Source organism: Hyalella azteca, unplaced genomic scaffold (genome assembly GCF_000764305.2).
Source record: "Hyalella azteca isolate HAZT.00-mixed unplaced genomic scaffold, Hazt_2.0.2 contig7943, whole genome shotgun sequence".
Classification (NCBI taxonomy): domain Eukaryota; kingdom Metazoa; phylum Arthropoda; class Malacostraca; order Amphipoda; family Hyalellidae; genus Hyalella; species Hyalella azteca.
In genome coordinates, this window is record NW_025938050.1 from 124,386 (window position 1) to 150,864 (window position 26,479).

Consider the following 26,479-nt stretch of genomic DNA (forward strand, 5'->3'; position numbering starts at 1 on the left):
CCTATTCCTGTCATCCTGTGAACCTTTCTCAATTTCTGCAGTGGAAAATAATAAGAAAAATTGCCTATTTTTACCCAAATATTTCAAGCAGAGTCTGTAAAACTATAGGCATTAACCATGTCCTTTGAAAAATTTCTCCCATTTTCAATATTCCAGATTAGAAGATCAGGCTGTAAAATTCCAAATGTAGTGGAAGTTTTTTCACCTTGGAGACAGCCACCAGATTTCAGTAATAAAAAGAAGTCCATACCTGGCTGGGCTGAGTTGACATATGCTCTATAGTCCAAATGTAAAGAGGCACTTTGCGAGTTTGACATGTGATGACATTCTTTTCATTTTTGGGCCCAGTGTTTGAAGTTCAGAGGACCTAGATTGGAGCAGAGGGGTGTGGGTTTGAACACAACCAATCACAGTCTGGAGAGGATGACATCACAATCCCACAACCAATCACAGTCTGGAGAGGATGACATCACAATCCCACAACCAATCACAGTCTGGAGAGGATGACATCACAATCCCACAACCAATCACAGTCTGGAGAGGATGACATCATAGTCCCATAACCTATCAGTCTGGATTGGATGATACCACAACCAATCACACTCTGGATGGACATGCATCCACCCAAAAATGACAAGCTTTATGCACTGTTCTAGAATTCCAACCAATATGAAACAAAACTAATGTCATAACTTATCTGATTGGAAAATTCTGTTGCAGCAATTAAGCCAAAACTGGAAAATTAGGCAAAGTCCTCCTGTGAATGAGCAAAAAAATGTCTGTGCTTACTGATGATTTAACCCATTTTTATGGCCCTTGTTTAATTTCCATGGTTAAAATGAAGGAAAGTTGAACAATTTTGCTATAGTGATTTAAAAAAAAATCACATCCAAAGCAAACATTGTTATGAGCAATTATAAAAAAAAAATTCCAAATTCCTGAAAATGACTGAGCAAGTGCATACCACCTCTCCTAGAATCCCCCTTTGTGTCTCCTAATCTAGTAAATGTTTATACCTGTTCACCTATCAAATCACTTAAATTCAATGCTGTCTAAAAACTTCCTTCCAAATTTGTATATCTCTCTGCCATTCTGGGAGAGCAGGCCAAATTTTCCAAAAAATGTGTTTGAAAATGATAGTTCCTTGTGTGATTTTCTGGAATTGCAAGCAAAAGTACTACTTTGCCATTTTTCATACTGTAAAAAAATTGATCAAGTCACTTCGGAATGCATTAAACTGACAATGCGCAGGAGTCTTCTTGTATCAGTCAAGGTTGAATAGAAGAGTACTGATAAGTATTTACCATAATTAACCTGGGGTTTACAGTAAGCAGAAAGTGCTAGGTATATTTTCTCAGATGCTATCAAAATTTGATTGCATGCTCAGATTTTTTTAACAATTTATGTATGTATGAAATTCACTGAAGATATTTTTGTATGTATGAAATTTCAATTGGTTTGCAGGTCAACATGAGCACAGTAGAATCTTCCATAACTTATGATGACAGTTTTAACAAATTTGTTCATGATAGAAGTAGTAAAGCAACTGCACATCAATGCAGTACACCTCCACCAGCCGACCAGATGAGGGACACTGACAAGACTAACAGGACATGGAAAGAACAAATGCTCACTGCTGATACTGATGACTTTATGTTGAGGAGCGATGGCAGTGGCTCAGAGAATGGCGCTGAAGGCCACAAGTCGGAGCGGGACTGGTACGGTGCTGAGTTACGAGAGAAGGTTAGCCGGTGCTTGCCACCTCAGCCTGTCAAGAGGATGGGTGGGACATGGCAACGTGACCGCATGGAGTCCTTTGAGAGCAACAAGGAGGTGGTAGGATCAGAGGGCCGAGCATCGCCACTGTCAGGATTCTCACCAGCACACAAGGCTGATGGCAGCAGCGACTACCCCACCTGCTCCTCCCGAGGACCTGCTGACTTTGAGGAGGATGACTGGGAGGGCTGGGAGCGCCCTACTGGTGAACGCTGGCCTCCCCTTGGTGCCCCAAATGATGAGGATGAACAATCCATCTGCTCCTTTGAGGAGCTTGGCAGGTCAGTCATCCTATCCTACTTAATATGAAGGTCTCTTGGTTCTTTCTTTCTGCTTGGAAATATTCAGCTTGTTAACAAAATTGGGAAAGACCAAAACATTTAAATCCATCTCAACATGATATATCTGTGATGTATATCCTATGTATGGAGTATGACATATCCTATGTGTGACGTATTCTATGTGTAACATATCCATTTGCATGTAAAATATCCTATGTGTGATGAACACTGATGTGTGAAATACCTTGAAGTGTGATTTTTTTTCGGTATTATTTTATTTAATATAAAGTGGGTGGTATCCTGAAGTGTTATTTATTCCAAAGTGTAATAGCTCCTTAAGTGCGATGTATTGTGCTGTCTCCACCCTCAGGTCGCGCAGTGAGGTGGGGCGGCTGCGGGAGTTGGAGGAGGAACAGGAGCAGCTGAACTCTTCCCTCATGTCCCTCACCTCGCACTTTGCTCAGGTACGTGTGGCTTATAGCACTCACTTCATCGTAACGTATTTTATGTCATAACACGATGTTACATACTTGACGTCACGTATCTTACGTCGTGATAGATCCAGTTTTAGTTTGTCAACTTCTAATGTACCGCACGACGGGTGCAGTCTCGGCTGGTCACGTCGTAATGTACGTGACGTCACGTCGTAATGTACCTAACGTCACGTCGTAACGTATTAACGTACCTGACGTCACGTCGTAATGTACCTAACGTCACGGCGTAACGTATTAACGTACCTGACGTCACGTCGTAATGTACCTGACGTCACGTCGTAATGTACCTGACGTCACGTCGTAATGTACCTGACGTCACGTCAACGTCACGTCGTAATGTACCTAACGTCACGTCGTAACGTATTAACGTACCTTACGTCACGTCGTAATGTACCTAACGTCACGTCATAACGTATTAACGTACCTTACGTCACGTCGTAATGTACCTAACGTCACGTCATAACGTATTAACGTACCTGCCGTCACATATCTTGCGTGACTGCAGGTTCAGTTCCGGCTGAAGCAAATCATCAACGCTGAGGCAGGAGAGAAGGAGGCGCTGCTGAAGGAGCTCGAGGAGTTCGCTGACCGCGGCATCCCTGACCTACGCGCCATCGAGCACACCAGGCAGGCCGTGCGCCAGTGCTCTACCTCAGTGAGTCACATTACCTTTCTGTTTACCCTCTAGTTTTAACATAAACCTCATTTTGAGGGACTTGACCTTCTTGTTTTACCCTTTAGTTTTACCATAAACCTTATTTAAGGGGCTTTAACCTTCTTATTTTACCCTTTAGTCCTCATTTTGAGGGGCTTTACCGTCCCTCCCTATTTTACTTTTTTGTTTTATGTGACCCTTATTTTACGATGATTCCTATTTTATCCTTATCCTAATTTTCTGTCTAACGATATCGTCCTTGAATGGGCTGGGCCTTATCATTCATTTCTTTGCCCTTACTCTTGCTTTAACCTTACCCATATTTACCCCGTAGCCTTATTTTACACTTACATTTATTTTTGCCTCACGATAGTTCTCTTGTGAATGACCTTTATAAGTACGCCTGTTTTCTGTTTCACGCCAGTTTCGTGAAAGACAATTATTGTGGTCATTGAGGCATAGGCCTTATCATTCATTTCTTTATCCTTACTCGTGCTTTAATCTTACTCATATTTTCCCCGTAGCCTTATTTTAGACTTGAATTATTTTTTTTTCACACGATAGTTCTCTTCCAAATGGTTCTAATCCTATTTTCTGTCTGGCGCCAGTTTCGTGAACTATAATTATTGTGGTCTTGCTAATAAATTTGTGTAGGTACCTCAGACGCGATAGGTGTTTGATTCTTTGTTTTATGACGGTAACTTTCGGTACACCACTTCGTAGGAAACTAACTGCACTAAATAACTCGTTTTCTTTCAAATCCAAGAAAGATTAATTACATTCTCAAACTATTAGCTAATGAGAGACTGAATAGACTATTTTTCTTACGTAAATTGGTTTCTGTATACAAACCAATGAACTATTATAAGAAATAACAGGATATATACTTTAATTTCTCACTTGCAATTTTCGCTTGAATCTCATTCATCCACATGACATATCAATGGGATCTTATATTAAGGCAAGTGGTGTGCAATCTTACGTGCCATGATAAGCTTTTCTGTATTTTAGCATCAAATATTTACTATTATCATGTAATTTCAAGCGCACAAAATAGAGCACTAAGTTGCGGAAAACTCGTCAGAAGAAATGATAGCCGGCCCGATAACACAAGCTCTCAGGATGTGCTAAAACACTCGCCTCGAACTCGCTGCTTAAAAAAATTAATTCATAATATTTTATCTCTAGATATGGGAAATGTCTCGCTGTTGCGTGAGGATAAGAGACAGAATTGACACATCAGAGGTGACCGTGAGACACTTGCCTGTAAATTTTACAGCAGCCCTGTGACCTGCCTTGTTTTTTGGGATGATTATTTATCTATGCTATATGTGTATGTATTGAGGATACGATTTTAAGTATTTGAAAGAAGTATTTAGGATTTGTATTTAGGTATCCTATGTCTATCTATCCAGGATACGGTAGTTGCCAAGCTGTGCGTGAACTCAATGCATGAATTCACGTTCAGACTCTAACAATGAATTGCAGAAACGTTAGGCTTGTTAAATGCTGAAATCATATTTAAACTTACTTACTGCTGCAGCAGCCATTGTTATGAAAGACATTAATGTGAAGAATTCTCAAAACGAATTCGTATCAAAGCTGAAACAAGGTGCGCGATTTTTGTGCGAGGCTCGCGCGCGTTATCCTGCACAGCTGTTGCGTCAGGTGTATGATGCAGTGAGCAGCTGTGCCTTTAGCACAACTGTTCACTGCTCAGCCTTTATGTATGTACGTCAAGTTCGTATACACGTCGTTTACAGATGCCGTTGCCAAGGCCAGCAGCTGCATAATTAACACCTTGTGTACATTGGAGGATCTCTCGTTACTCAGTTCTTTAGGTGATGGTGTCCAGCCTAAGCTTCATCCACTGAGGAGCTTTAGATGTTTTGATTGCCGCCTCTCGTTATTCTCTTAAGCCACGAAGCGCGAACTGATTTGTAAAAGCTTACGTCTGGTGGTTGGTGCGCTGGTGCAGATTATGGTAGTGCGCTGGTGCAAATGCTGGTGCATATGCTGATGCAAATGCTGGTGCATATGCTGATGCAAATGCTGGTGCATATGCTGATGCAAATGCTGGTGCATATGCTGATGCAAATGCTGGTGCATATGCTGATGCAAATGCTGGNAGTCATTATTGCTATGTTTGTTGTCGTAATGTTATCATCGGTACTATCATCGTAGTCATTATTGCTATGTTTGTTGTCGTAATGTTATCATCGGTACTATCATCGTAGTCATTATTGCTATGTTTGTTGTCGTAATGTTATCATCGGTACTATCATCGTAGTCATTATTGCTATGTTTGTTGTCGTAATGTTATCATCGGTACTATCATCGTAGTCATTATTGCTATGTTTGTTGTCGTAATGTTATCATCGGTACTATCATCGTTCTCGTTATTACTGTCTCTCTTGTCGTAATGTTATCATCGGTACTATCATCGTTCTCGTTATTACTGTCTCTCTTGTCCTAATGTTATCATCGGTACTATCATCGTTCTCGTTATTACTGTCTCTCTTGTCCCAATGTTATCATCGATACTATCATCGTAGTCATTATTGCAAGTATCTTTATTGTCCTTAAAGAGCAGAAAGTTAACATGCATAGGTAACAGGGGTTCATAGATGCATTAATTCGAAAGGGAGAATAATTTTACAGAACACACTGGTAATAACGCTCCATAGTTCTATCATATCGTGTAATATTATATTATGAGCCCCATTTTACACCACGCTGGCATTGCAGATCAGCTGAAGGGTAAGCTGCCGCTTGACGTTGAGAACCTCGGGCAGCTCTCCGTAGAGGACCTGCGACGCCAGGTGGACGCCTGCGTGAAGCAGGTGAGGCCTCCTGTTGGGTGCATGCATCTTGCCTGTTGCGTGGGATTTAACTGCGTGCCTTAACTTATAATCATGAATTCCAAGGGCAAAAATAATCAATATAGTAAAGTTTCTAACTCCGTCAGTTAATCACTGGCAAATTTTCATGATAAACCCAGCAATATTTGACTAGATGTCGGCCGCTACGTCTGCCAATGTCGTTATTTCGAGACACTTTGATGTCGGGAGACAGCCTTGTTTGCCTTATGCATATGTCGAAAGAGAAGAAATCGCTAGGTGTGCATTTTATATTGCAAGTACATGATGTTTCTGGTACTGTTGTTTTGTATAGGGAGATGGGCATGCTACCATCATGTGCTTGTGTCCATGTAACAACATACATAATCAACGTTTTATTTAATCATCTCCTACCTGATGTATATGTAGAACTTGTACTTGGTGTCGCACTCTGTGTCGACACCAGTTTAATAAAGGATTATTCACTCGTACCGGAAATTTTTAAGCACGCAATTTGTTTATAATAAACTTATTTCGTTATATATCAACGCGAGACGATGGCTGCTGTGCTAATTTGTTCATTTATGGCTTACAATTTCATGACAGATGAATAACTCGGCTTTGTCGAACACTATATCCATGACCGTAGCCCTGGATACTCACTAACATTACTGTTGCATTAAAATGAATGTGGCAATAACATTAACGCGATATTAGCACTGTTGTGGCCAGGGTTGGCGATTTTTTTAATTTTTTTAAAAAAATAAAAAAAAATAAAAAATCAATGATTTTTTTTATTTTTTCATGATTTTTTTTTATTTATTTGATTTTTTTGATTTTTTCAGCTTTTTTGTCTTTTTGAAGTGTTATTTTTTATGTTGCAATTAGCCTACTAACAATAACAGTATATGGGTCATAATGGGTGGCTAAAAAGGGCACTTATTGCCTTCAATAATGGCCAACAGGCCAAGGTGGTGTTTACCACTTAGGGATTTTTGGGTAAACAATTATTGATAAGTCTATTCATTAGCTTTGTAAAGTTTGTATGGAGCAAAGTAATGAGGTAAATATTGACCATTTAACTGGCTTCAATATACAAAAACACTTCAGGAATGCAGATCTTCTAAACATTAAAGAGTCACATAACAGATAGGTAGCTGATAGCACAGTGCACTGAACTAAGTGATCAATAGATCTACTAGTTTTATGTCCTATAAATCTACCAGACTCTACCCTCTATACAGACCGACTAGTAGTGACTGAGTGACTGACTGCACTGTTCCCATTTAATTCAGACCAATAAACCAATGCTAAACATAAACTGAACGATAACCAAACAAACCTCATACGACTTGAAACGAGACTTGAGTTATGAGAAAAACTAACACCGTTTGAAATAAACATGTGCACAATTCAAATATTTTATATCCATTCACTGCATTTAATTATTTTACATATAATCTTATAATTGTAATTGTTTTGTTTCTAGTTTCAAATTCGCATATTTAAAGATTGAAATTAAATATTTAATTAGAATACGCGTATCAGGGTGGAAAATCTTTCTAATTGCCTAAAAGGTCAATACAATCTCAACCTCTCAATATACAGGGTGGGGCAGAGCCAATTGAGCAGTTTTGAGGTAAAATAATAGAGTAATGGAGGTACATAAAGAAGAAAGTTTATTTTCCTAGAGGTTAGCATAACATACCATTTAGAATACTTATGTTTCAAAAAACAATATCTGGAAAATGGGGGCTGTTAGCTGCAACACACAGTTGGAGTTGTTCTCAGAGGAGGGAGTAACCGTAACAGTGAATTCCGATCGCTATGCTGCAATGTTGCAAAATTTCTTGCAGCCCAGGATGGAAAACATTGTTGAAAATGAAGCATTGGGAGATGTGTGGTTCCAGCAGGATGGGGCTACAGCTCACACGGCCCGAATGTCACTCAATGTTTTGAAACGCATGTTCCCAGACTCTGAGGCGTGATTTACAGTGGCCTACGAGGTCACCTGATTTGAGCATTTGCGATTTTTTTCTTTGGGGACATCTAAAAGAAAGGTGTTCAGAAGTTTCCCTTTCACCCTACCACAGCTAAGGGAATGGATTATTGTAGCAGAGGTTATGGCCATACCTCGCCATATGTGTGAACGCGCTGTAGAAAACTTCCGAGAACGACTCCAACAGTGTGATGCAGCTAACAAACCCAATCTTCCTGATATTGTTTCAAAGCATAAGTATTTTAAATGGTATGTTATGCTAATCTTGAGGAAAATAAACTTTCTTCTTTATGTACCTCCATTACTAATTTATTTTGCCTCAAAACTGTTCAATCAGTTCTGCCCCACCCTGTATAAGCTAGCTAACACATTTAAATTGTATATTGTCATCAATATACAACAAATAGTCAAATAGTTAAAGACTACTTATAGCCTTAAAAGAATTAGCTAAGCTGCTAGCTACGTACAATATATTGCACACTTTATACCTCTGTACCAAAAACATTCAATTTATTGGAACCTAATACACACTAAAGGCAACAAGTTTATATACCAATTTATCATTCATGGTACATTTATACTAAACCATGAATAACAATACCTCAATATAAATTAAAGAATGCCACTCAATATATTTAAATATATGAAAAAATCGAAAAAATAAAAAAAAATCATGATTTTTTTATAAAAAATCAAGTGATTTAATCACATGATTTAATCATTGCCAACCCTGGTTGTGGCTCATGTTGAGCCTGGTGGTTGCATGTCTTTCAATGCTGTTGTAGTTTTGCACCAAAAAACATGGATTTGTCATATTGTGCATATTTTGGCACACTTTTTCCATGTATCACTGATACGCCCTTTCTCCAACCAAACTTGGTCAGGATGATTGGTACAAGCGCCAAATAGAAACTCGAAATTTGTACAAAGTCTCACTCATTTCTCTCAGTGTATTATATATACTTCAAGGGTATTAATGGCTTGTTAAGTAACATCTTTCGCTCTTTTTATTATTGGTTATTTTAGTTCCCATTAACAAGAATTTAAAAGCAATGAAAGTAGCCAGAAAATTAAACAGTAGTTCCCATTAATCCGTGCATTGACTTGAAAGCATTGAGATATTCTTTGGTAATTGGTTTGTTAACCCCCACTAACTACACTAACCGCATGCCCCCCAACACTGCAGCTCATCAACCCCCTCAAGATGAAGGAGCAGCTTGTGTCTCAGCTGCAGACGCAGATTGGTGACCTCGAGAGATTCATTGACTTCTTACAAGGTAATGCTCTATAAATTAATCTTCTTATTAGGACTTTGAATCAAAAGCATCGTCAGCTGTCCTTGTACATATTGACCAATTTCGCATAGAAACTTTCAACCATTCAATCGAATAGAAACACTCGACTCGCGCGCAGGTAGGAAGTTTGGGCGCATACGTAAATGGGAAGTAAATCGTGTGTATGGCTGCTGATACTTCAGGTGTTAATTCAATACAAATAACGTCAGTTCGTTGTAGCTTGCGCGAAGACTTGAATTAAGTTAAGACTTACCTCAAGCCTCTCGAGTCTTGACGGAATGAATTTAAAATACCCCGCTCCAAGTACTTGTTACCAAGATGTCGGTGGTAGACGATCCTTCATTTGTTTACATTCTAGTTCAGTGTTGAATGTGCTCAGAAAATATGATATGAGGGGACACTTGAATTGTATGTAGGCACAACGAAACATCAAACACGTAACTTGTATGCAGGCACAACAAAACATGAGACACGTAACTTGTATACAGGTACAGGCAAACGTATAAAATGTGCAACACGCGGAAGGCTTCCGGAAACATTTGACGTGCTCACGTGCATCACGTCTTCAGATATAATCAGGAGCTCTGTACGGCTCCGATCACTGCCACGCTGATTCGCTGCTTCCAAGTCACGCCCCTCCCTCCTGTCGCAAATCTAATCCTATTCTCCTGGGCCTAAACTGTTGTGCTTGGACGCACAAGCAGGTTTAACGAAACATAGTATACAGAACTCACTGGCGCATCTTATTTAGGAACATGCCTAATCTTATTTATTTAGTGCCTAATGAATATCCATTTGTGCAGACGACGACCAGAGGAAGGTACCACCTGGCCTCCTGTCGCCATCCAAGTGCCAGTGTGGAGGTCACGGCGACCAGCTCACGCCCAAGAAGACGAATGCTCCGCGCAGACCAAAGTCTTCGTCCACTCCAAACACCAGCAAAGAAAAGCAGCAAGTGAGCATGAATACGTCTTCACCATCTCTTGTAGCCATCTGAAGGCATATGAGCTCATTTGTCAGTGTGTCATTATAGCTAAAAATGTTTACGATTAGTGATAAGAATTAAGCTGGCAGACCACTGAAAACTTGTTTAATTTTCTGGGGCATGTTGGAACACTAGTTGATATACAACGTACGTCAACGATCAGTGATGGACTTGTAGCCGGAGTACCTAGAAGTATTATACCTTATATTACATAGTACTTTTAGGTCTTCTTGATTAGCCCTTTACTTTCGAACAGCCCTTCGCTGTTCACCAATGACATTCACTTTCAACTTTGATGTTGTACATCGACTATTATTGGTTTGAATGTTAATATACAATATCCAAGAAAGCTATCGCTCACGTCGCTTTCACTTTATTTTTATGTCACGCTCACATTACGCTAACGTCACGCTGTCATGATTATGTCACGCCCGTGTCTAGCCTCGCCCATGCCTCACTCAAGTTTTACCCATGTCTCGCCCATGCCTCACCCATGCCCCCACCCATGCCCCCACCCATGCCCAACCCATGCTCCACCCATGCCTCACTCATGCCCCACCCATGCCCCGCTCGTTTAACACCCTCCTCCCCCCAGCAGCTGCATGATGATACAGCTCGTCTCATGGACCGGGCGACGTTGCTGCTCGACATGCTGCGCTTCACACAACTCGGCTGCGGGCCATCGCCTCCCCGAACCCACACTTCGTCTGCCAAAGGCCATCACTGGGGGTGAGTTACCTTTGTTTACCTTATAATATAGTTACTAATACTACTATACGATTATACTATTATACGTACTTAATATAATATTGTTCAAATATTTGTTGTTGTTGCCCCGCGCCCGATTCCGTTGTCACTGGTCCATCCTTGGCTGGAGCCAACTTACAACCGCAGCGCGGTCCCTTCAAAGACCTACGCTGCTGAGGGGTGTTGGGTTGTTAGGGCAGTCCAAGAGGTGGGGCACGTCATCCGGGAAGAGATGGCTGCAATTGTACTATAAGTTTCTGATGTTGTTGATTCTGCTTTTTTTTTACTGTTTAGGAGTATGCAGTGACCGAAAGGAAGTTGTGCCAGCGTCCGTCTTGCAGATCTCGGAAGTGATTATTAAGATTTTTCTATTGTTGGGAATGGAGGAGGAGAGCCGAGGCGATGGTACGAGCCGATGGCAGCGTTGGAGTGGAGGGTGTTACTGGCTGCTTTAAGGGTCGCACTGTTTATGTTGATTGGGAGTAAAGGCTGAGCAGCATTGATATATTTGGGGTAAAGATTTTTTCTTATGAAACGAGGTTGGTTAAGCGGTCTTGTGATGTGGCAAACATGTTGTGGGTTGGGACACTGCAGAAGTATTGGGCAGGGAGGAGGTCCGTATGTTGCTGGACGGTGAGCATTTGACATTCGGAGTGGAGATGTTGTTCGGCGGTTGTATTGTGGCAAACGGCTCAGCATTGTTCTCAATGCTGAGTTTTGAACTGTTTGCAGGCGGGTGGTGCTGGTGGTAGAAGAGACAGAAGACCAGATTGAGCTTACGTAGTCAATTATTGGGCGGCTGATTGCTTTGTAGGTATGTTTGTAATTTTCCAGGTTGCGGTGAGTGAAAAAATCGCAGCGCTGAGGTAGGTAGGTTGCTGGGTGAGAAAGATTGTGAAATCGTCGGAATATGAGAAGATCTTAATGTTAGGTGGAGGGTTGAGGTGCTTTGGAAATGTTAATTGAAGAGGGCAGGTGACAGAACGGAGCCCCGAGGGACGCTTGTGTGGATAATTCGCTGTTTTGAGGTTTGATGACGGAATTCCGTTGAGGCCGAATCGCCGTGCAGATGTTGGAGATCCCTGCCCTTGTACATTTACTGTTGATCGAAGAAAATGAAATCCTCTGGATGCAACTCATAATGATGTGGACATTTTGTATGTTCTCCACATCATTTTCTTACTTTTTTCCTATGTATAAGTTGAAGATCACATGGCTGAGTTGAAAAACAGGCAGTTCGTTGAAACAGTGTCAAGAAAGCCAAATATACTGTCCAAAAACCAAAACCTGTCAACAGTTACTGGGAAAAGAGCTTCTCAAAAGTTTATGGGTTTTGAGTGGCTATCAATATAGCAAGGATCTAAAGAACTCTACCCTAGAGCGTGACTGGTTAGACTTTTCGTATAATTATTATGGATAAAAAGCAAACATAGATGCGTATTTATTTAATACACTTGAATTATACCATATATCCCGCTCTCAGAGACCTGCGTGCCAACCTTGAGCTGGCGATAGCGACGTTGGCCGAGGAAGTGAGCGCCTCCTTCGCCTCCTCCGACTACACCAGCGACAGTGACGTGGGGGGCGAGGAACCCATGGGGGACTTGAGGGGAGGGGACGTGGCACGACGCTGCAGCAGCCAGCAGGTCACCCTTACCGTCAGGAAGCTCTTCGTGCCTGCCCTCAGGGACCTGCTGCACCACGGCCTCATGCCCGTACGTCCATTACTTTATTATATATTTCTTTAAAACGCCGTTTATTCCTTTTTCTCTATTCTATGATTTCACCGTTGAAATATTGACGAATAAATAATTGAATTCATATAAGAAGGAAATACCTAAGTAGAAGGTGCCAGTTCTTGATACATATCCAGCTCAACTGATATTTCCAGGACACTATAGGTTGTTCGCTATAGGAGTGCATCATCTTGGCGTGCCTGCTCGTTAAGCAATAGGTTGATCTGGTTTACTAGATGTAGGTTGGATAGTTAACTAGCTGGAGGTTAGTCTGGTTTACTAGCTGGAGGTTGGCTATTTTAACTAGTTGTTAGTTGACTAGTTAACTAGTTGTTAGATGTCTCATCCTCAACATTGTGCGCTGCAGACGAGCAGCGGACGCAGTCTGGTGTCGGCGTGGTCGTGCTTCCCGACGCGGTCGCCGCCCTCGCAGTTACTGCACGCGTGGGACGTCGTGATGCAGTACTACCACCTCAAGCGTGGCCACCACTACAACACCACCCCTGCCCGCCGCCTCTCTCAGGTGCGTGGTGATGCAGTACTACCACCTCAAGCGTGGTCACCACTACAACACCACCCCTGCCCGCCGCCTCTCTCAGGTACGTGGTGATGCAGTACTACCACCTCAATCGGAGCCACCACTACAACACCACCCCTGCCCGCCGTCTTTCTCAGGTGCGTCCGGGAACCATCTTTCTGGCTCTCTCGTGGTCACCAAGACGAAAAAAACTTATGCGTACACTCTTAATTCATCCAAGTATATGAATTTTAATGGCTAGTCAAAGTTTAGTCTCGTGCCATTATTACCAGACCGCTGCCACCATCATGTTAGTTATAACTTATAAGCCTTACGTTTGTTAATCATTTATACTCATTTACAAAACAATGCCTTTCTCGTCACGAAAAAGACTTATTCACACATGTGCTAACTTCGTCCTGCAAGGCAGTATTCATCGTTTAAATAAATGCCTAAAAATGTGAACATAGCTCTATGATTTTTCTGCCCTTGCAGAGCTTCAACCTGGAGCTCCGTAGCGGCGGCAGTGGGGGGCTGGGCGCTGCAGGCGGTCATAAAGGGGCACTCCTGGCGACGGTAGGGAACATCTTGTCCACGCATACGCCCCTCAAGCGCTCCCATGACTCCCACTTCAAGGCATTCGTCTCAGAGGCTCTCAAGTGAGTAACTCACGGCAAATTTTCTTGTAAATTCATCCTCATGACCATCAAAATCTGACCGAATTTACGCCCCTCGATGACCTAATGAACAAAAAAAAATTCTTGCTCCTTTATGACCAACTACAGACCCCAGGAATCGTGCCTGTACTCTATGCTCTGGATCTCTAACTTCATGTAACTGAAGAATTTCTAAAAAATTTGAACCCAAATTCAACGTAGCTCGTTGAAATTTGGTGACAATCTTGTCACAACGAATGCGATTGCCAGCTCTTCGGCAAGCAATTGGCTTTACTTTTTCAGGCCTTGAACACGGTTTCAGCACAGCTTTGCTGATTTTCATTCGGCTAAGATGTTATATCCCCGCTGTGTATGCCTTATCTATATTCATTATGAAGAAATAATTCAACAAGAACCATTGCGAATCCAATTAGTCGTTCGAACTGTGTAACTCTGTAACGTTTTTTGTTTGTATTGTCATCACAGTTTACAGTGATGATTATAAAGTAACGAGTTTCCTGCTTGTGCAGTCAGCAGCGCCTGGTGGTGTGGCTGCGACTGCTGCTGCGCTGTCAGCCGCTCGTGCAGAAGTGTTACCAGCCCTGGAGTTACGTCGTACAGACTGGTAAGCGATACTTGAGCTTGATGATATTTGAATTTTCAAGTTTACTTGAGTAGTAATTTTTTAGTGAAGGAAACCTTTGTGCTACTTATTTAAGGAATCTGCATTTTTTTACAATAATTTTTAATCAGAAATTTGAAAATGATTTCCGATTGCAGGTTTTGAGGACGCATTCAAGTCCCTGGAGACTCTTCAACAATATCAGTTCAACCTGCCCGCCGACCTCGCCGTGCGCTCCTTGCGCAATATCAACGACGCCTTCTAGCTTCCTGCTCGCCCACAGCCAAGTGGCCAAATTCAACTGCGTCCTAGAAACATTATTTTCTCAATGTATGAGCCACTCAGGTATTAGGTAATTGGGTTTCGTTTTGGTCAAAGCGTCTGCGGCCATTTTGTTGGCGCCGTATACAAGCGACGTTGCTGGTTGTTCGCAGTAGGCTGGGGTTTAAACCCACGACTCGCTGCTCCCATCTGAGTTCCGCTTGAGCAAAACTGTAAAGCTGCTCTGCATCAGAAATATTTTTGAATAAAATAGCCTTTAATTCCACGTTCATGATGATACTGAGAAGAAAGATATTGGACAGAAGTTCGCTTTGTGTTGAAAATTTTTGAAAATGTAGATATTTATAAAAGGAACTCTTGTTCGCTTTGCAGTCCGCTGTACTGTTCGTTGAATAGCTTCGAGCCAGTCAACGGGAACAGATCTACGCATTGTGATTTGATTCTCTTGACAACATCCAGCGCTTTGTCTCGAGCATTTATCATATTCATTCGCGCAACATGAACGATCGGCAGGGCATTCATGCAGCTTAGTGCCTGAAGAAAAGTTCCGAGTGCTGCTCCATACGTCATCGAAATCGAGCAGTTGAGAAATATAATTTACTTACATGAGTAGTATTTATTGTCTCGCCTAATACACTTCTCATTATCATTGTCACCTTAGAATTTTGCTGGAATTGTGATCATTTCGTTATATTGTACTTGAAAATGGCACCTGTATGTCCAAATACCATTTGTATTCACTCTACCCGAATTGCACCCATGACTATTTTGTGCTTTCATTAGGAATAAGTAACTACGCGAGTAACTTACACCATGCCTGCACTTCTCTTACCTATGCGCACTTCCCTTCACTTGTAGTCTACAAATAGTACGCTAGTGATGCACTCGAAAGGTACTACCCTCTGACTTATTTATTTTTCACGCTTAGCGTCGTAATTTTCTCCACCCAACGTGCACTCATTCCAGAGGCATCAGTTCAAGATTTCAGTTAGTATTTGTTTGTGCAATGAAAATCCAAGCCATGAAAATGAGTTCCGCTTCGTCCATGGACGAGGAATTAGTCTCCTCTCACGATGGCACTCTGAATATTTCACCTCACGAGCCATTGATTACTTTTTTGACAGTGTGATGTGCATTTCACGTCTGTCGTGTCTTATCATAGTTTACATTCTACGGTCTCTTCCTTATTGCTACTCAACGCATATTATCAATTGTTCTAACACTTGATAATTCTTATATAACTGTCGATTATAACTCTATAATATGTGAGCATATTCAAGCTGTCTGAATGTATGTATAACTCGAGTATCCACTAATGCATATGTCTGCCCATTATTTTGTCTACCGTCAATGCCGATAACGTCGCCACAGCACTTGTCATTCAATAGAAACGATTTATTTTATAAGCAAAACTGAACTGTATCTTTCTAGCGCAATCATAACAGCTTGGTAGTCATCATGTGGTAATCGAACCCACAAGTTGTACTTCAAACCAGTAATATACGGTTCTTAGTAACTAGCGGCGAGTTCAGTGCAGTTTCTTGTTCGGCCTTAGCTAAACTGATTCGACATTAACTGCGGCTTATATAAATTGTTTATCGGTCCTGAGGAAACGCTTCTGACTTTGTGTGACGGTAACATCGTTGTTGTCCCTCCATCTTATAACATATACACTCCGCTACTGCTGCCTCCCTCCCTGAGGATCATTCTTCAAGACAAATTATATATAACTGTTTCGTAGCCTGCAAAATTAATCGTCATGTTGTGCTATATATTACATGGGACTTGTAAGTCGACACTTCGAATTCAAACACTAAAGATGGTAGCGGGTAAAGGGCATACAACTTGAGCGAAAACCTCGTGAAGGCACACAGGCCCCTCATTCCCCACGACTACCTTCTTGAAGTGCTGCAGCACGGCGGCAAAGCTGACTGTTCGGTCATCATGAATTATTCAGTTAAAGAAAGCCACTTGTGTTAACCGTTAGTTACAATTTTATGCGGCTTGAGGCTATGGCCATTGCCATTTTCTGGTGCCAGTTAATAGTTTCGTTCTATCAGCCTGCAACTCGTAGTTTAGTTGTTGTTCTGTTACGTTGAATGTTCTCGTTTAGTCAAGTAGCCCCACTTCTCTAGTCATGCCATTGAAGTATTCATGTGTTCACGTTCCTATGTCACATTTTAGTTTCCTGAAATAAGCTGTTTTATGTTAATTGATTTTATTGCATTGTAAGACGCGCCATGTGCCATCAAGTTAGAGACCAGAAGACGAAACATGGATGTGTAGTACATAAGTATATATGAAGAGACTCGCGACCATGATGAATATTGTGCATAGTGACATTTTGAATTCTCATCACGTGCGCTGCAACATCTTATTAAAAACTGGATGAACATGGGAGGTAACTGCGCCGTTAGCTAGCAGAATGCCCTTTGCCATATGAATTTTAATGTGTTCTAGTCCGAAAACTATCAATTATCCTTCTCATTAAAGTGAAAGGATTACAGAGTAATGTAACATTCTAAGCTAAGCTAACTGAGGTCGCGTCCAAAGAACAGCATCGTGTGTACGTACATAACATACGGTCAGTCACTCATAGGGATATTCTATTTATCAAAATAAAGTCTTCGCCTAGTCTTCGTATTAATTACCCAAGGCTCATGTTTAAGTTATTAACAGCTGCAGCTGAATGTTGATTCTAAAATGGAGTTCCGATGAACGGAAGCTCGAGGCGCGCAACATGAATGAATATCACTACACACCCCTGACGCACACGTGGATGTTGCCGGGAGGATGAAGATGCGGGTTGACAGCTGACAGACCAAATGCTTGCATGGACGATAGCAACACCTAAGTTCATTGTAATCTGTCGTTCAGAGTATTCAATTTCAATTCTAAAATCGTATTCTACTCAACTGAGGGTAATTTCAACTACCTGACCTTGGACCACGAAAAGCATTGACGATGGTCAGCGTATCCGTCGGTTGAATGATCGAACTTCTTGAAGTTATTTACATCGCGAGATAGCCTCCCACCAGACGTACATACAGATTAACATTGCGGAAAGATATCCGAACGCTTAATGGTTCATAATAAATAAACCCTTGACTAACTACTACACCAGGATAAAATCGGAAGGGGATAGCCGCCGATGAGGTGTTTGAGATATGGAGGCTACTGAACAATATTGCCGACGTCCATCAGCGGATTAGGAAACAATTTGTCATACCATTTTATTACAGAAAATAATTACGCTTCATCAGTTTATAAATAAAATCCCGACACAACAAGCCTATCAAAGAACATAAATCAAGTTCTATAATAATTCGTTATATCACTACAAATCGAGCTAGATCTGTGCAATAGGTTACGATTAATAAAAAGCCTTGTTTACACGACCTCAATCCTTCATAGAAGTTCACAAGGCGTAGCACTGAACTGGGAGCTTCATTTCTATGAACTATACTGCCGTGAGCACGTGAGTAGTCAACACAACTATCACCTTACTTCCCTTGCAATATAATTATACCTTACTGCGATTACATTGGAATTGATCAAGTCATCCAATGGGAGAGCAATGATTTGGTCTGAAAATTAATCCATACATTGAAATGAGACTAGCCTGGAATACTTGTGTAATAAAGGAGACAAAGATGTGATAGCGATGCTAGTGTAGAAGACGCATCCGATGGAATATGAATAATTGTGAATATGAAATGAGATAAAGGAATATTTATGCAACTTAAGAGTGGTGGAGATGAACAGTAAGAATGCGAGGCTCTGAGTAAGAATGCCTCACGTGTTATCTACCTATGTCTCGTCTTTCTCGAGTACGTAATATACACCAAGCCGGGCAGAGAAAACAATTCTTTGTCCTAATTAAATTCATATGAACTTGAAGTTTGCCTCAACTCCCATGAGGAACTTGACCAAGAATACTTGATAGCAACATTGTTATGGCTTGCTTTTTTCATGCTGCTAGCGTTTTACAAAAATTTTATTAGCAATTAATAACACAGAATATTGAAATCAAGCACACGGCTATATGACAGGCCGATTTAACACGTTTGATGTGAGAAGGAACTTGTAAATAATAAATAACAATAGGATTAAATAAATAGGCAGAACTTACGGCAAGAATAACACATTGCCAGGGCTAGTTTGTACCAATACTGTCAATTCTATATTACTGGAATGCTCAAAAATTCTTAGATGAAAACTACTAATAAGAGCTGATCTCAATATTGCCTGAGCCACACGCTTATCGCACGAGGCTATCCAGCCGCAGCAATATCCACGCCACACGTTCTGAAGGCGTGAATATCGACGTGAATTCGTCGACGTGAAGGCGTGAATATCGACGAATACTCTGAAGGCGCTGGCAAGTAAATCGACGTCTTCAAAGGCGTCGTAAACTACAAAGGGCTCCTTGGAGGGCGTCGTTACCTACGAGGGGCGCACGGTATCTTACAGAGCGCTGTCGACGACGTGCCTCATGTTGGTGATGACTGCCTTGGGGTCTGCTGCCTTGACCACGGCGCTGCCCGACACGATCATGTTCGCCCCGGCCTGCATCAGAGAAATGAGTGAGACTTGGTATAAATAGCAAAGCACTTTTTGCCCATGTGTGGGTCATTTTGACCAATTTTGCCCCAACCAAAGGGCGCATCATGGCTACATCTGCTCTATGCTTGTGTTATGGGTATTCAAGTGTGTCACGATTTGGACAATATGACCTATTAATTCTCCTGAGTTGCCTGCAAGATAACTCCAACGTCGTCCAGTGTCCGCACTGAAAACAACTAAACATTTTGCAAGATGTCCGTTTATTCATTCCCTTTCAATATATGTAAAAAATATAACGCAGTACTCACTGCAGTGAGTGACAGAGAGCGCATTTTCTCGTAGACGAAAACTTGAGGTCACGGACAGACGGACGGACGAACAGACAGACAGACAGACATGACGAGCACAATAGTGCATTTTTTCCATAAATGAGAAAATGCGCTAAAAAACAGAAGGTGTAACACCAATACATGTGAAAATTAAAATGCATATTCCTCATAACCTCAACCACCAGCTGAGAGGGTGAACTGATCCAGTAAGTGCGTGACGTGTTCATCATTAGGATCAGTTGATGTATGTGGCCGCTAGTGAACTCATTCTATTTTTTAATGCACAAAGCATAATATCGAAAAGTAAAAAATGTGAGAAAAAGTGTTAAAAGGTTACATAGTATGAATTTTCACTGACAGTTTAGCAAGTCTACCTGCTGCATTGCACTGTCTATTTAAGAATTTATTTAGCTGGAAATAAATTTAGAACAATTTAAAAGATAATAACAGGTCAAACAAGAACAGTCATTGCAAGTCAAATGCCTATAATACCAAGTAAATTCCATCTACTGCTTCTTGATTATTCCATGAATATTTGAGACAGTATTAATGCCAGAACCAACTTTTACCCAGCAGCTGCCCTCTGCTCACCTCGGCGCAGAGCTGTATGGTGTCAGGGCCTACCCCGCCATCCACCTCGATGTCTAACTCTGGGAACCTTGATCGCAGCACCTGCACTTTGGGCATCATGTCTGCCATGAACTTCTGGCCGCCAAAACCTGGCTCCACCGTCATAATGAGGATCATGTCAGCCGCCTCCACGTAGGGAAGTACAGCCTCCACGGCAGTGCCGGGCTTCAGACCAATACCTACCTGAACACAATATTCGGTGACATTAAATTCAGAGGAAGAAATTAAAAACTTTAACACAAACATGCTAAGAAACTGAAACTTGTTTAACTAGACACTTAGACATAAAATAATTTTTTTACTTTCAAGTTCTGTGCTACCAAAATTAACTGCATCTGCCTTTAGACAAACAAATCTACACTGAACTGAGAAATTGTTCACCACATCATCCTTTGAAGTATATAGCACTAATATAATTTCTTTGTTATAGGGAGAGCCAGATTACCTTCATACCAGCTTCCTTAATCTGCCTGATGAGTTTGGGAACATCTTCACTCGCTTCTAAATGGAAGGTGTATTGTGAGGCCCCAGCATCTGCCATCTCAGAAACCCACTGTGAAGTCGGGATTATGAAATTAACATCCAACATTCTCAGATATGAATGAGGTAAAATGACTTATGCTGAGCCATTCTGCTCTCTCCTGCATCATCATGTGAAGAAAATGTAAAAAGAGTAGGATAAAATTGTTAAAATATGCAGAAATCATCACACATGAAAGGCTTTGATAACACTGTCTAAAAAATTTCTAGAACTGCAATATAACCTGAATGAAACTAACACCTATTCAGCACATACAATATACCATTCATCCAAATTAATTTTGCAGAAAATTAATTTGTAAAAAGGATAATGCCTAATTGAACAGCAATAATATCTTAATGGGAGTTTGTTAATTGATAGAACTAGATGCAGTCAAGTCTTGGTTGCTGTATTATTTGTTCTAGAAAATTCAGGACATGATGTGAGAAGCTGCTCCAGTATGGAATGAAAAATCAAAAGCTTTTAAGCTATACAAGTATTAACTGGCAGTTGACCTTCTCAGGGTTGGCAACCATCATGTGCATGTCAAAGAAAACATCTGGCAGCTTTGGCTTGAGGCACTTGACAACAGGGTGGCCGAATGTCAAGTTTGGTACAAAATGTCCGTCCATCACATCAAGGTGGAGGTAGTCTGCTCCACTGTCCATCATCTGCACAACAACAAACACATTGAGAACTAGCACATATATAAATGCTTTGAAGTCTGGCATACTGGCATTTATAACAAAATCAGCTGGTTTTTCAAGCAAAACAATCAGCAATGTTTAAAATATCATTAATATCTTCAGTCAATCATTAGTCAAATTATTCAACATACAATAGTAATATGTTGTTCATCATCTACCTAGAGAAATATATAAAAGCAAAATAAAAAATAAGTTTTACAGGATCATGCATCAATTACATGAAATGTAAAATAAGTCAAATGAAGCAGTGCCTGAGCACTATGGGCAGAACTCTGCTGGAGGTCATAAAGCTCTACTGTGCCATTATTAATTAATACCTAACAGGAATCCTTCAACAATTCATTAGCAAACCACTAAGCAATTTAGGCATTCATGCCCTCCTTGAGCAGTAAGGATATGAGGTATTTTTCCAAAAAGTTCACTCACCTTTACACAGGCACTGTGCAAATCAGATAAGTCTGCATTTAATATTGATGGTCCAATTTTGCATGATGGTTTTCCTGAACATGACATCTTGGAAATTTCCAGGGACGGGCTTTTGGAGAAGTAATTTTAATTTGAGATTAATGAAATAAATCTTTAGCAACTTAGCAAGCTACAGTACAGTGATAAACATAACAATATAACAACTTAACTTCTCTTTACTTCTGTTTTGTTGTGTGAAACTGAAATAGAAACATCTAGTAGTATCTTGGGCACTGAAGAAGAGGCCTGCATAGGATAGGCCTGTTGCCATTAACAGGCCACCATAGGCCTGCATCTGTTCTGTTAACAGTTCACTAAAAAAAAAAACCTTTGATTGAAAATTGACAAAAGTCAAAACATTCAAATATTTTTTTATAGGGTAAACACAGTATATTCCATCACATTAAGGACGCATCGAGAAATGAAAAACTATAAAAAAATAACCGTATGTGTTACTCAAGTTCTGTTTGCTTTATGTGACTCTCAAAACACCGCACTACGTGTCAGCAACAACAAAACGTCACAAAATGTTGCTATATTTATTTAAAAGCCTTTAGAATGGAAACCTACCAAATCCCTATATTCCATCACTGTGTGTGGCAATATTCGGCATGTGGTGAGGCGTATTCCGTCCGCGCTTCAAATTCTACTGATACGTAATGCCGTCATCCACGTGTTCGAATTCCGTTCGCTGTGTGAGCTGTATTGGAATACAACACGGCTTTGAATTAGAACACTAATGAATATTGAACACTACTTAATTATGCTTTTAATTAACAACTATTAAGCTTTTAATTAAGCAAATTTTAATTTTTGTACACAGCTTGGAATGATCTGTGTGTGTCCAATTCAAGTTGTGACAGAATTAGTTTTCATGTGTCTAAATCCATTTCTCAACTTAATCATCTATTAATTTATTTACCACTTGAAATCAGTGAATACAAGTATACTTAAAGGATTCCTAATATATTCACAGACGTATTTAAAAGTCTCAAACCATAATATTCTTCCTATACAAACAGTTATTCACTATTTGGTAGAGCAAGGTCAACTGTCAAATTTGACACATTTTTCGATGATCTCACTGGGTAGTGACGTAGCGTGCATCGTCTCTCTTTGGATCTCAATATTTTCCCGCTAGACGGCCAAGAGTCCAAGACCTAGTATTTTGGCAGTAGTTTGACACGCAAATGTATGACGTCACCATTTCAACCATCAACAAAGGCATAGAACTAAAACAAAGCTTAATATAAAGGAAAAACTAAAGAGGTGAAGGAATTAGTCAATTACCCACGATGTCGGAATATACCGCGTTTACCCTATTACTATATGCATAATAATTGCATATTGAACCAGACATTACATAATTCTAGTTTTATCCCATAATCCCTGTGACTTTAAGGCTTCAAAAAATCTTAGAAATATTTGTATGCAATGTGATTATATTTTTTATTTTTAAATAGCATACTAACTCATAAAACATATAATATAATTATACAACTAATCCAAGAGTGAAGAGCCTAAATATAATTTTATGTTTAGCCTATTTCTATATTTTGTTAGCTATATAATATGTAAAACTTGAATTAGGTAATTTGGTACACAGTTAAACTGAAAGTCTGAAACAGCTCTGAAACTTGGTAAAAGATTATGAACAGCAAAACAGGTCTTTTTACAGGTTATTATCTTTCTGTCATGTCACTTTTGAACATCTGATCTGAACATCATCTGATGATCTGACAATTTACAGATATAGCCCTAGTCCCCTAACAAGTTAAAGTTCGTGATCCTGAATAGTGGCTTCCCAGTTCCCATTGTTTTGCTAATCTGTAAGAAAGTATTTCTATTACTGGTAGATTTAATAATTCTACAACAGTGAGTAATCAAATTAATTTATATCAAGAAGGAGTCTAAACAGCTGTTCAACTTCAATTGCCGCAATTTGCCGGAAAGACTGAAACAGTACAAGTAACAACAAAGATAATACTCAGTAAATTCTCGCCATGTAGCTGCAATCCCGATCCACAGAGTCCAGTCTCAACTGTCTGCTTTGCCAGGGGTCCAGGCCTCAACTGATCAACTCATCAAACCAGTCTGTTCGGAGGCTGGATCCTCACTGGAAGTCTGGACACAGAGTCACACTGTCACAGTCAGACTCACGCCGTCACAGGAGGTGAGCTACGTGCCTACCGCACCGCAGCCTACGAGTACGACTAATCCGACATCTATGTGATTCGGAATGGGAACCAAAACAACACCAAAATCAAGATTACGCCGGACTTTGAATGCAAAAATCGAAATTTTACTTTCCTTAACTGCGGACAAGCAGCAATTTGGAAACGCTCTCAGAATAATAAATATTAGAGAGAGGAAAACTTTTTCTACGATGGCCCACTTGTAAAATTTGATTGTTATCAGAAAGCATAAATCATAACAAATTAGTAATATTACCTATGAATAAAATTCTATTAGCCGGGAATGGTGGGACATAGGAAAATGGGAGAGAGGGAAATTGGATTATAATATTTAAATGCCATTTTCCTTGCAATGGGAGTTCTGTTTTTCAAAAATTAAAATCCATGAATAATTAAACACTGAGTCTAATCATCTTTAATCATTATCTTCAACCAGCGCTACTTGAGTTTTAAAATTATTAATGTCACTGTGGATAACTGGATTGGCGATAACTAGACTGGGGATAGCATGATAAGGCATACCAGGAATTGGAATAACAGGATTGAGGCTAACCAAAATGAGGATGCCGGGTTTAGGGATAAATGGATTTTTAAATCTCTGGGGTTATCTATCCCGAGTAACGCCAGGGTTACTTGGGATACACAGGGTTACACACTCGTGGTTTAGTTGGGTCTCAACGGGGTTCCGTTTTTAAGATGCCTTGAGATTACACCACCAAAAATAAAGTTCCCTGTCCAGATAATATCCAATATTATTTTGGATACGCCCTCCAAATGCTCATGATATATATACCGTTCCGGGCTTCGAACGCAAAAAACATTGAAACAATCATTGTAAAAATACATAATTAAATTGGCGTTTATTATACAACTTACGCATTTAATTTTCAGTATTATGTCTAGTAGTTCATAGTATCCATATGTGCTTGTCTAGTAGTTGCATCCATATGTAGTTGCATCCATATTATGTCTAGTAGTTGCATCCATATGTGCTTCTATTGTTCCTTCCTATTTTCGTCAGATCTTGCTAAGTTCACGGTGCTGGTATCGGCACAATGTACTCATTGTTCCACCATTATGGTGCCACTATGAGTGGAATTGCAAAACGATAGTTCAACGACTAACAGAATTGATTGCAATGATTGAAATGTAAATTTTTGTATACTTTTTCCAGCTCCTTTAATTTTTAAACAGAAACTATTCGGGGATTTGATGAGGGTATCTCCAGTTTACATCATTCACGTTTGCACTTATTAAACTGTAGGAAACACAATTGTTCTTTCTTCCGTGAACATAAAAGTCACCATAAAAATTTCCATGTTCGATTAGATTAGAGTATTAGACGGTGCAAATGGGACTTTCGAGCTCGTTTCCACAATACTTAAATCACTAAGTCTGTTTGCTTTAAGTCCTGTCGTACACAACATTATTGTCAGAACATTTCCATGTTAATCCAGCTATTTATTTTCAAATAGTGGAAATTAAGATAATATATGCAAATTATATACAACTGCCGTCGTACAGAAAATTTTGACACCTGCATGCTCGTAACCCTTTCGCAACAGACGCGACATGTCGGTCCCAAACCACTAGGTACGAATATCATTACAGACGGTAAATGCATCCGAGATTCAAGGGTTTAATAAAATTGTATAACTTTTGTTCAGTTTGTTAGATGTGCGCTGGCAGTTATTCTCCAGTGATGCCACGCATTCTTAATCCAAACTCTTTGTGGCAGATAAAACGAACTAAACAGCATAGGTTGTGAAAGTTTCTTCGATTAGTGCAAAAGTTAACTTTCAAAGAGTATTGTTGTTCTATAAAGTGCCTGGCATCGATGAATGAGTCGACAATCGTTTTAAAACCTTCAGCTGTCGGTCGAGGAGCTCTCGATGACTGAGAGCACACGGAGAGGCAAACGTAAAGTGATGGCCGGCTGAAAACCGCTCTTTTCTTTAAACCGCCACGGCGACAGAAATGTGGTTGTTGTGGATACGAGATCGAAGGGAGATAACGACTAACCAGGCAGTGTGCCTTGTTTCGAGCGTTGTCCTGCTCAAGGCCTCTCACCGAGCTCATGCCTCACTGATGCACACTCTGAAATTGGAAATTTTGATGAGAACTTAGAATGTTAGTACCCGCTTTAAAAGTGAAACTCAATAACGCCATCTGAACTTAATTT

The 26,479-nt window shown here is 40.4% G+C and overlaps 2 protein-coding genes across 3 annotated transcripts; one reads left to right on the plus strand and one right to left on the minus strand.

The window, feature by feature from the left end:
- The first annotated feature begins 1,461 nt into the window (after positions 1 to 1,461).
- On the plus strand, positions 1,462 to 17,519 carry LOC108681345 (RUN domain-containing protein 1). The gene is made up of 13 exons (XM_018170366.2): positions 1,462 to 2,057; positions 2,428 to 2,521; positions 3,057 to 3,206; positions 4,809 to 4,818; positions 5,955 to 6,049; positions 9,232 to 9,322; positions 10,144 to 10,295; positions 10,921 to 11,054; positions 12,556 to 12,787; positions 13,176 to 13,331; positions 13,821 to 13,984; positions 14,512 to 14,606; positions 14,762 to 17,519. The coding sequence occupies exons 1-13, from the start codon at positions 1,471 to 1,473 to the stop codon at positions 14,866 to 14,868; spliced, it is 2,067 nt and encodes a 688-aa protein (XP_018025855.1). The 5' UTR covers positions 1,462 to 1,470; the 3' UTR covers positions 14,869 to 17,519.
- Positions 17,520 to 18,111: 592 nt separating this feature from the next.
- Positions 18,112 to 22,416, minus strand: LOC108681350 (ribulose-phosphate 3-epimerase-like). 2 transcript variants are annotated; one of them, XM_047881426.1, is made up of 5 exons: positions 22,272 to 22,416; positions 21,446 to 21,601; positions 20,856 to 20,963; positions 20,372 to 20,593; positions 18,112 to 19,454 (listed from the first exon to the last, which is right to left on the minus strand). In XM_047881426.1, the coding sequence occupies exons 1-5, from the start codon at positions 22,395 to 22,397 to the stop codon at positions 19,353 to 19,355; spliced, it is 714 nt and encodes a 237-aa protein (XP_047737382.1). In that variant the 5' UTR covers positions 22,398 to 22,416; the 3' UTR covers positions 18,112 to 19,352. The 2 variants fall into 2 exon arrangements, with proteins under 2 accessions (XP_047737382.1, XP_018025858.1); XM_018170369.2 differs by having other exon boundaries at positions 22,064 to 22,416.
- Positions 22,417 to 26,479: the final 4,063 nt, after the last annotated feature.

Excerpts from the sequence above, each read along its gene's own strand:
- LOC108681350 (XM_047881426.1), bottom strand. The coding sequence starts at position 22,397 with ATGCAGGCCTATGGTGGCCTGTTAATGGCAACAGGCCTATCCTATGCA. Across the intron at positions 20,964-21,445 it reads TGGTTGCCAACCCTGAGAAG|TGGGTTTCTGAGATGGCAGA; the intron begins GTCAACTGCCAG and ends CCGACTTCACAG. Across the intron at positions 20,594-20,855 it reads TTAAGGAAGCTGGTATGAAG|GTAGGTATTGGTCTGAAGCC; the intron begins GTAATCTGGCTC and ends TATTGTGTTCAG.
- LOC108681345 (XM_018170366.2), top strand. The coding sequence starts at position 1,471 with ATGAGCACAGTAGAATCTTCCATAACTTATGATGACAGTTTTAACAAA. Across the intron at positions 6,050-9,231 it reads TGGACGCCTGCGTGAAGCAG|CTCATCAACCCCCTCAAGAT; the intron begins GTGAGGCCTCCT and ends CCAACACTGCAG. Across the intron at positions 13,985-14,511 it reads TTCGTCTCAGAGGCTCTCAA|TCAGCAGCGCCTGGTGGTGT; the intron begins GTGAGTAACTCA and ends CTGCTTGTGCAG.